General features: G+C 40.2%; 1 protein-coding gene across 1 annotated transcript in view; it reads left to right on the top strand.

Annotated features, from left to right (window-relative positions):
- Positions 1 to 364: 364 nt before the first annotated feature.
- The window catches only part of znf618 (zinc finger protein 618), a gene marked incomplete at its 3' end in the record, with an annotated part of 28894 nt that continues 17820 nt past the window's right edge, over positions 365 to 11438 (top strand). Inside the window, exons 1-3 of the mRNA XM_080846917.1 lie at positions 365 to 519; positions 3522 to 3619; positions 10533 to 10800. Coding sequence (XP_080703043.1) covers positions 10572 to 10800 — 229 coding nt within the window. The 5' untranslated portion in view covers positions 365 to 519; positions 3522 to 3619; positions 10533 to 10571. The remainder of the gene's footprint in view (positions 520 to 3521; positions 3620 to 10532; positions 10801 to 11438) is intronic.

Raw genomic sequence — 11438 nt, 5'->3', positions numbered from 1 at the left:
GACAGGGTGAAGTCTATTCTGGCTTGCATGTTTTTTTTCCCTGACAGAATTGCTAAATATGTTTTTTTTTTTTTTTGCCTGGAGCCAACCAATGACCAGAGCACCAAATGAACACTATTTCCTGGGAAACTTTCCGGTCGTGCCTGTGTGCCTCCGCGGAGCAGATTCCGTGTATTATTTGATGCATTGTAGCTAGCTAGTCAGGCGCTGCGAACTGGGAACCTGCCCTTGCATGATGGCGGATGAGCATTTTTTACAGGACACACCGCCACATACACCCTGCGAGAAGGGAAACGGTGCCCGGAGAGGCGTGTTTTGTGTATCCTGCTTGAAGTGAAGCACCCGGAGACGTTCCGGAAGAACACAAGGTTGCAGGCAAATTCATTGAGAGAATTTTGAAATCCAAATGCTCCTTCACTGCCGACAGCGCCGTCACCCCGAGGTTTGAGGAGGAGGTTTCGAGGGATCCAGCGACACAACCCGAATGAGCCGCATCATTTTGGGAGGGAACGACACACGGTACTTACTTGGGATTGACTGATTTTTAGAAATCTCCAATTTAGAAATTTCCTCTGGCCACTCACTCACGTAATCAGTCGAAAGGGTTGTTTCTGTTCGGTAAGCTTGCACCAAGCTAACATTAATTCAGCCTGTTTCGTTGGTAACGAGGGAAATGTTTAAACCTGTGTTGAAAGCTAATCTGTTGAATTTTTATAAGAGTATTGTAGTTAAAGTTTCAATAGGCATTTGCAGTTTGTTTGGCACGTCACCGAGTGCTCTGTGTATTCCCAGATGCTGTCTTGTACTGCCTTTGAAATGAAGTTGAATGTTCAGAGAAATGTTCGGGACGGAAAAAAAACATGAAGGGTAGGGACGAATCTGAAAACGCAAAACCCACACGCAGCCATGTTTGAAGAATTTTTACAGAATTTCTGACTAATTCGGCATTTGAGGCAGCAAGGTGTTCGTCCGTGGTATTTTAGCCCTGATATATTTGTTTACTTGTTAAGAGTGCTGGTACAGTTTGAACATTTCTGCTCGACACGTCTATATTTTTTTGGACAAATTGTGTACAGAATGTCTCCTAGTTTGTTTTAGTTTAGAGCTTGGCGCCACCTGTCGGCGGATTTTTTTCGAAATTAAGAAATTACAATTAATTTGATTGTCGAATTGAAATGAAATGTAGAATCTCGTCTGTAATGATTTTGAAATAAGCCAGTTTGCTTTAGGGTCTCAATGTTGAAGATTCCATCATCAGTTGAAATCTTCACCAAGCTATATGGGTGTTTTTTCTTTTCTTTTTTTTTTTTTGCTGAAGGAGGTAAAACAAATAACTGCATTAAGAATGTGCTTTGTTTGTTTTTAAATTAATTTAGTTTTATTCATGTCAGGCTTTAAAGTACACAATGCATTTAATGACCATATTTCTGATGTGATGTGCATGTCATCCTGATGATTTGAATATGATGTGTTTAATATCCTGTTCTCTTTGGAGCTATTGATTTTTTCCCCCCACCCTCTCATCTACCCGATGAAATGATCATAGCTTGCTGCATTCTACACACCAGTCATCATGTTTCTGAAAAGCTGGTGGAATCTGTTTGGTTACCTCATTCTAGATTTCATTTAGGCTCCTCATTATTGGGAAATTTACAAAAAGAAGGACACTCCTATACAGTTTAGGCTCATGCACAGGATGTGGGCTTGTTACCAAACTCTTCTAAATGTCCTTAGAAAAACAGTACAATGAGTGTCTGCTTTATTTTCTTCCCCTTGTGTTTTATGTGTGTTTTGAGAAAAAGAAGACAATGTGCAGATGCAGTCCTACGTTTTATAAAATGACATGCTGGCAAACCTCTTTTGTGCTGAATCTCAAAACAAAAAATTAACTGACCAAACTCAATATGCCTACCAACAACAGCCCTACCAATATGCGGTGAAGGGCCTTTTTGTCGGCATCAGCAGTTTTTATGATGGGGGCGGGGGGGGGGGGGGGGGGGCGTGTAACAATCCTAGGCGATTTCACCGTTGTTTACATTAGTCTTTCAGTCACACAAAACAATTTCCCGTTGGGGGAGGCTGCATTTTTATTTTCAGTCAGCAATCCAATCTGGCAAAGCCTGTTGTCATTTCTGTGGTGACCTTTTCCATCTGCTCGAATTTCAAAGGTTGGCTTCAAATTTTCTCTGCCGCAGTCGAATATGAATTTGAACTTTGACCTCCCCTGGTTCAGATTTCTGCTGGCAAACTTGCTGCAGATATTGGGAAATTAAATCAAAGCTGGAATGATTTTTATATAGGCAGAGATGTAGAGGCAAGAGATTGTGAAAAACGTAGAAATACTGGGTGTAGACATAATATGTGGTGAAGATTGTGCTGTGTGATGTATTTTTCTTTTTTTTTAAGGACATATTTATATTGCCTGCAAGTGTTTATTTCTGCAGCTTGGCATTTTGAAAGTTGTCATGAAAGATGAAGGTGTATTGCCAGATATCGTTTATAGACGTGTGCAACCTTTTCGTGCAAGAAGAAAGAAGAGAAGTTTATGCTGTTCCTTTTATGCTGTTCCTTTTAGCATTAAGTTGCCATCATTTTGTTTTCCTTCCTAGTAAATGATTCACTGGAATTGCCTGCTATCGGAGAGAAACCATTTAGGTTAAAATCGTTTCTGTTGAAACGAGGAAGGCAGGAAGACTCCTGTTTTAATAAACACTGCGCTGAATTTAGACGACTCCTGATGTTTTATTTTTGCCCACAGTAACATACAAAATTGCCTGTGTGCCTGTTTTTTTTTTTTTTTAAAAATTACACATTAATGTAAATTTATGACCTGCTGTGGAAAATGTTTCCGCCTTAAAGGAGAAAACACAAAATGGTTGAGTCTGTGAAAAAGTGTGGAATTCAGTATGCTCCGCTTTGGAAATAGATGCCTGACTGTGTGTGGCATTCTCGGCTGTTCCAGAAGAATAGTCATTGTTTGTAACATGGTTGCAAAATTAGGCCCCAGTTGTGAATTACCCCATACTGGGGAAGAAATAGAGTTGTGTAATTTGTATAGTTTATTTGAGTGGCGATCAGTTCCTTTTGTGTAATCGCCACAGTAGAAAAGGATACTGTGAAATTGGCACCAATTTGAATCATTATGTTAAAGGCTTGACATTGACTGAATGGTGTAGGCCCAAGCTAAAAGAAACAGATTCTGAAGTTGTAGGACTGTTCCCTAGGGAAACATGTTGAAGTAAGAGAGTAGCTAAAAATACTGCCTTCATGTTCTTCAGCAGCTTTTTTTTACTTTTGATATTGACCATGGATATTTGTTTTTAAGCCCAAGGACACCATTTACATAGAATACACCATGTTTAGGCATACCCCGCCCCCCCTTACACCTTCTCCGTAAATTCTTGAAACTTTCCACGAGTGTACATTTCAGCTGTAATCTTCCAACGCTCCCAGCCGTGTTTTAGTGTAGCATGAGGTTAAATGGCTAATTTTATCCCCATCAAACTGTCTCCCTCTCTTAGATCTTGCTCTCCGACTCCAGATCCACGGGAAAGGCGGTGGAGGCAGACTGAGCGTAGCTCTGACCAGACTCTTTCCCTCAGGCTCGGACAACGGAGAGGTAGGCCTCCTCGCCTCCCACTCACGCAACACTGAAAAGGAAGCCTCCAGTCAGGCCTAAATTTCATTTCCTGTTTTATTAACCGGGAAAGAGAAGGAGGAGGAGGGAAAGAGGGGGGCAAGACAGCATGACGTCATTCCAGCTACCTAATGTCTGTTGTGTTTTAATAAGAAACCATAACACTCTTATCTCAGGCCTCTTTAAAATGTGCTTCTTCTTGAGACACCTCCTCTCGCTGTGTGTGTGTGTGTGTGTGTGTTTGTGTTTGTGTGCAACCTTTTTACCAACTTTTTGCCAACTTTCCTCCCTTCTGCCACAGTCTCTTTCACAGAAGATTTCTTTCTTTTTTTTTCTTTTTAGTTTCCCCCCCTTTCTTTTTTTTCTTTCTTGACCCCCCTCCACCACCACTAGTCCTCCTGCGTATCTTATTCCCTTCTCTCTTTCTCTGAGACTCTCTGTCCGTGGTGGATGGTTGATTTTTTTTGCTCATAATTTTCAGATCTGATGATATGGCGTCAATCCTGTATTATGAAGGATATGAGTATGCTGGCCCTGAGCATGTTTTCGCTGCTGTGTGTGTGTTTGTGTTTGTGTGTTTGTGTGTGTGTGTGTGTGTGTGTGTGTGTGTGTGTGTGTGTGTGTGTGTGTGTGTGTGTGTGTGTGTGTGTGTAATGTGTTGGACTGACTGTAGAAATATGCCTTTGTGGTCTGTCTTTTTTCTTTCTTTCTCTTTCTTTCTTTCTCTGGTGATATAAAATTACACCTTTGTTGGTTTCATGAATTTATTTATGAACCGAAAGAATTGCTGCTGAAAACAGATGCTGAAACCCCCCGCCCAGTCTCTAAAAGTTAAGGCTTTCTAAAAATGAAAACGTGCAGGTTAAGGTATTATTTATGAATAGTGTGTGTATGTGTGTTTGCATGCACATGTGTGGCTATGCACATGTGTGTATGTGCATGCATAAATGTGTGTGTGTGTGTGTGTTTGTGGAGGCATTGTTAGGCAGAGAAGTCGCCCTTTAGTTTAATGGATCTATGCATCACAATAGGGCAGGTCTAGCCTGCTTCCACTGCATAGCAATTTTGATTTTCATCAAAAATTTAATCTGGCAGTGTTCGAGGGCTTAGCGGTCGACCGGATGCTGCCCTGAATTTCTAATTTTAGGCTGCTCTTTCAGGATTTATTTTTGTATAATTCAAGTCTGCGTTTCGTTTCAATATCTCTACCCCCCCCCCCCCCACTTTATTAAAATTTAATTCACATTTGCATATAAATTGAAAAAGGTTTTATGGAGATTGCAGTGCCTTTGGATTGGAATTTTTAAGACATGATATTTTTTTTCTGTTTTCAAACCACTCCGGATAATGGAAGAAAAAAAAGAGAAAAATAGGATTTTTTTTTCTGGGATGTATATTTATTTGTATTATTGCCACCGACAATTTTCTAAAGCAATCATTGGGATGTAGAAAAAAAAATTATGTTGAGGCTATTATTGAAAATGAGATGCTGTAATCACCTTAAGCCTTGTGGTATGTTATAATGATGGTGCCCCATTTAGTATAGAAATGTTTGCAAGTCATTACCCGTACTTGCATTTTATGTACACTGTATAGAATATGCAGATTTAGCACGTACACACATTCACGTCATGTCATGTTTCCAGCTACAATGCCTTTGCATTAGGAATATAAAGAAGTATGTGTTTGCTATATAAATCAAGCTAGAAAGTATTTAAAGGCTTTAGCCTTTGTGTTTTATTTTAGATGCAAGAAATACAGCACCTTAAGAGCAGAAAGAATTTTAGCTATGAGAAAACTCTGTTCAACAAAGAAAAATTGAGCTATTCTCGTCTTTGATGTGAAGAGCTAAACAGTGATGAGGTGGACCCTTTTTGGAGGGTTCTCTCAAGGAAGGGATCAAATATCTTCGCCTAATTGGGAGTCAGTAGGAAACATTTGCCTCCAAACAACCTACCAAAAATGTACCGTGTCTGCACGTGCAAAGTTCAGTGTGATTTACCTCTCCAAGGACAATTAGCCGTATTATTTAGTCTCTTGAGACTCCAAAAAGAAGCCCATTATCAGTATTTCACTCAGGGTAGCAACAATGCCCTGCTCTTCTTATGGCCGTCTGAGTAAATGTGTTCCTCCCCCTTCTCATTATTGGAAAAGGTGTTGGGTCCTTGATTTAACGTTTTTATATTGGACCAGAATGAAGCGTAAGCGGTGGGTTCAGTATACCGTTTGGCCGTTGATTGATTTCTTTCATCTCTTTTGAAATTGTAGACGGAGAGAGGAGGCAGAGATCAATAGCCCTTGGCAATTCTGTTTTTTTTTTTTTTTTTAATATAAATATATTTATAATCATCCAACCTGTGCAGTCAGTCAAAATTGTTATAAAACGGATATGTCCAGTTCTGAAATATGATTGGTTGAGCCATATTTATTTTATTATGTCTGTTAAATTCATATGTGATAAACTCACACATAAATTGGATTTAATGCAGCAAGAACTGCTGGCTTTTGCAGTTGTGTTGCTAGGCAACTGAAAGCTACACCACATGAGTTTGTTTGTTGGTTACCTTTATTGATAAGTATGAATGAATATATTGTTTGAACATCGGCCTATTTTGTCAGATTGCTTTGATAATATTTATATTTTTATATATAAAAAATCGATGCCATGCCCTTCGGTAAGATTATCATAGGAAGGGTTTTGAAAACATTTTACTTGTAAAACTTCCAGGAACGTCCAGTAAATCTAGTTTAGTGCTTACTCAGCACTGCATACCGAATGTTGTATTACCATAATATGGTGTTGCCTGGCATGTTCAAACCTTAGCCTCAATGCAGTTGAATGGACATTTTGATGCCACAGTCAGTACTATTAGAGTACAGAGGCCATCTTGTTTTAATGTCATGAGTAAGTGTGGCTTTTCACCTAAATATTGGTCACATATTTTTCCGAAACCAGCAAGATCCCTGTGAAAGCAGATGGGCATCTCTAAATATCCTGTAGAAATCTGTGATGAAATATACAGCAAAGTACAGTGAATTTGGTTATAATGTCAATTGGACTTTTAAAAAAAAATGCACATTTCTTTAGATGTCAAAAGTACGTATTTAAGTCCTAACCTTAGACTTATAACAGTAACCTTAACCCCTTAAAGGACGTAGAGGCCTACTGCAGTTGTTAGTCAGATAGCCGAATTAGACGGCTAAAAAAGTGCAGCACTATTATATGCATCAAATTACAAACATAAATATCCAGTATGTGACTTCTGTCAGGATCCATTTCTGCTTTGTGGTCAGAAGTTTGTTGTTGCTCGCTGTGACGTTGCCTTATATTCATCAACCGAATGCAATGCTTGTAGCTAAGGCTGCCTCATACACTACGGCCTAAATAAAACAAGCCCGCAGCTTAGTGGTCGCTTCATTGCCCTTGTTTGGAAAGGGAGCCTTTTTGTGTGTAGATCTTGAAAAAAAAAAACGTTTTTTTAAATAATTAGTCCGTAGAAGCTGGAATAAATGCCTGTGCTGGATGATCCACAAATACATTCAACACTTTACGTACAAAATGTACGAATGACATTGCACGACAAGTTTAAAGTATATGTTTACAAATCAACATCTATTTCTACAAATCCTAGTACGGTTAGTCTCATGAGAACTTAATAAGTCAAAAGTAAGGAGTTCTGTCTGTCTGTTGTGGATCATGGTAGGTGCATTTACAGATAACTGAGAAATGTTTCTTTCCATAAAAAAAAAACATTCACATGTGCACACACCCAAACATAGCCTTACTGTTTTTCAATGGAAAGAAAAATGTTAAAGGATTTATGTGAGCTACAGGTTTGACATTGTGAAGTTCTACATTGGTAATGTAAATAATGAGTTGTAGTTTGTTTGGTTTGCCCAGACTTCACAAGATTACAACATGTTGCATTGCTGAGAAACTTAAGTGGTCTGTTTTGTGCAAGTAAACGTTAATGAACACACACACACACACTCTCACACACTTGCACTCAATCTTTATTTGTTGTGTAATTTGCAGCACTATGAAAATGCATTTGACCTTGTGTCCTTCTCATATTGAGTTAATTTGAGAGGGCTGTAATCAATGTTCCCTCTAAGCTGCGCGCGCGCGCGACAGCGCAGGCCAGCCGAAGAGGTCGCGCAATAGATTTTTCAGACAGTGCACATTTTTCAGACGGCACAAACGATTTTTTTTTTTAAGGATTAAAAATCTGAGCATCAAAGCGGATGTAGGCTAGGTAATAAACATTTAACATACTGACATATCTGACAACCAAGCCGGATGTGCGTTAGAATGTTTACATACAACATTTCCTTTAGCTCTCTTGCCGGGCTCTGCTCCAGCAGTTATAGGCTACCATGGCGAAAAGAAAGGCAGAGCAGGTGCCCCAGAAAAAGGTCTGCCTAACGTTTAAAACATGAGCGGCTAGATGAAATAGTCCAAACTGACTCAGGTAGGATAAAACTTTCAGACATATTTACATATGCTCGGAGGCAAACGCGAAAAGAGTTTGCTCGTGGGAAAACATGCAGTGAACAAAAGTGACATTATTCTGTTTGTCCTTAAAGTTTGTGAGCACTTGGATGCCCGCTTCCCTGAGCTGAGTTAAAAAGTTTGTTAAGCGAGAAGGCAGCAATCAGTTGAGCGAGTACAAAACGGATGGCACCCAGGCTAGAGCTGAGTGGGCTTCCTTTGAGCCGGACACGTTGGATCGTGCAGTTAGTAAATTTGATCATGGGCTGAATGACGTGACCAATCTTGCGAAAAGGTTCGACGCAGTCCCGGGACGCATTTGTCGAATTCAAGTTCACGGTTATTGAAAAAAGGTGGTCGCTGAAAGGTGAGCATTTTCCAGATCTGGTACAACTTCTTGACATTTGTGGCACATTCCAAGCATCTAGCGCCGACTGTGAACGCGGTTTCAGTCTAATGAATGCCACGAAGACAAAATCGTGAGCCGAGAAGATTTGAGGTAGAAATTTCCAATATTTTCAATAAGACCTATTAGGCCCTATTCAAAGTGATCTGGATAACTGCAACAACATTTTGACATATGTTTAGTCAGAAAGGTGTGTCTTCCATAGGCCTGCAGACAAGATGAGCCACACAGCCAGATAGGCCTAGCTCCCTCAATGTAATTCAAATGACATGTTTTGTAGCTTAGTTTGTTGCAAACCACTCCAGTTATTAAATTATTTATAAAGGCTACCTTTAGGAAAAAATACACCATAATCACTATATTTATTGTAAAGCACTGCATTAGCATTTTTCTTTCAATGAAGTTCTACTTAAATGTTGTACCTGCTGAGAAATTACTAAACACCCTGGATACTTTTATTTTGTGTGTGTGTGTATATATATATATATATACATATATATATATATATATATATATATCATTATCATTCATAACCAGTGAACCAGTCATAACCTCCCTAAACCTTATTTATTTTCAACCAAAGATCCTTTAAGTTCAACTAAACTGAGAGCTGAGAGCAAAACCAAATTAAGCTGATTTAAACCAAACTGATTCTGAGTGACCCTGTGCCCAAACCTTTCTGTCTGGTGTCCTACGTGGGCCTCGTACTCTCCCATACCATACCTGTTCAACATGGGCCTCATACTCTTCCATACCATACCTGTTCAACATGGGCCTCATACTCTCCCATACCATACCTGTTCAACATGGGCCTCATACTCTTCCATACCATACCTGTTCAACATGGGCCTCATACTCTCCCATACCATACCTGTTCAACATGGGCCTCATACTCTCCCATACCATACCTGTTCAACATGGGCCTCATACTCTCCCATGCCATGACTGTTCAACATGGGCACAAAGCTATATGTTTCTGTAACTTTATTGTAGATGTATTTGAAACCCTGCAGTTTTTGTGCAAATTGTTATTTTGCCTTTTTTTGTACAAATTGTTATTGCATTTCAACCACTGTGATGCAGATTTCTTTTTTTCACTAAACACTCTACGCTCACATTCACACCTCTCTCTCTCTCACACACACACACACACACACACACACACACACACACACACACTGCCAGAGACATGCATATTTTTTTTTTTTAAACCACACAACTCCCCAGCCCTCCCAGTGTTCCCCGTACCCATGATATCAACATCCTCAGATTCATTAGGCGAAACCCTTAGTGTAGCATCAAGAGGATAAATGTGTGATAAAGGATTTTATCGATCACTATTTACCAGGGATCTTTGCCAAAGCTCAAAAGTCCTACCCTTGATAGTCTTTTTCCATGCCAAAGAGGGAATTTGTCCCTTTGCTTAATTCAACTCAATCGTGTTTTTTTTTTTTTTTTTTTAGGGCTATGTCGTACTTTGGCTCCTCATAAAAAAGCACTAACACTAGACTACACTAAAAGCACTACCTTTAGTGTGCTTTCCCAAATTTAAAAGATTTGAATTCAGAGAATCATTTGTGGCAATGTGAGATCTTGTCTGAATTTGCTTTATGTCCAGCCAAGTCGCTCTATTTATACCAAACTTTATTTCTTACTAATGAACAAGCCATCTCTCGCTCTGCCTCTCTGCCCCTTTAGGAATAGGAATGTTCATTACATGTAGGAATGTATTTGCAAGGTCAAAGAAGAGGGCGTGCTGGGTTAATTGATCCTTAATTGGTTAATCCAATTATTTATTTTTCTATGTGGGTGGGGTTGTTTTTTAATTTTTTCTTTCTGTTTTGGTTATTAGTATGTCTGGTTTTTATTATTTGAGTGTTTTTTTTTCTTTTTTACTGTTAATAAAGTCAAGTCTCTCTCTTTCTCCCTTCCTCCATCTCTATCTTTCTGTCTCTCTCTTTCTACCTCCCTTTTTCGTGCTCACACTCTCTCTGTAGCTGGACCAGTAGCAGCTCTGGCTGAACGTGTCCAGGGCCATGAGTGCTCAGGAGGTTCCCAACCCTGGGCTGGACCAGGGGGAGGCCATAAGCACCCAGGACACCCCCATCCCTTCCCCCTCCCCGTCTGCCGTCAAGACCGAGCCTGGCACCACCGAGCCTGGCACCACCTCAGTAGCGCCTGCCAGCAACGGCAAAGTCAGCGAGGGCAACACACCGGCCGAGATATGTGTGGTCATCGGAGGGTCGCGGAGCTCTCAGGCTCAGGGTATGGCCGTGGACTCTGTGCTATGTGCTGTGTCACCTGGGCTATCTGCTCATTATAGACTGCACACATTAAAGGTGCAATCCTTGATTATTATCCATTACATTTTTTGTCGAATTCTCCTCAAGTTCCTCTTGCCGTCTGTCCAGTGTGTACGAGTATGTATTCTTACATTTGTCTAAGATTCTATACAGAGCACAGATACAGATACTTAATAATTCGACTTTCGTCAGCGTTCTATCAGTTTCTTCTACCCAACTGTTTCTGGTATGCGATTTAGATAGGACAGCAAAAAATGATAGAACACCACCCCACTGCAGCCTTAAAGTTTACGTAATGCTGCCATGAGGTTGTATCAGTTTGTGGAGAATTTCTATGAGTGCGAGTATACAAGCACAGTAGCCGTGATTCCACTATCGCGTGAGCCAGGGCTAGGCTAGCTAGGCTAATGGCCTGGGGCCTTAAACCACGACAACAAAAAACATTTTGTTGTACTACTTTTGGGCCTCTATCCCTGCAGAATTGGCCCATAACATGATGCCTTGGTGTAAACATCACCCATTTCAGTCAAGTGGGAAGTTAAAGTTGAGGTTTTTCATGCAATAAAGTCTGGATGCCAGGCACCAACGACCTACAGCAGG

The sequence above is a fragment of the Sprattus sprattus genome, assembly GCF_963457725.1.
Source record: "Sprattus sprattus genome assembly, chromosome: 11".
Lineage (NCBI taxonomy): Eukaryota > Metazoa > Chordata > Actinopteri > Clupeiformes > Clupeidae > Sprattus > Sprattus sprattus.
The sequence above is the reverse complement of the archived record's forward strand: the minus strand, read 5'-3'. Positions and strand labels throughout refer to the sequence as shown.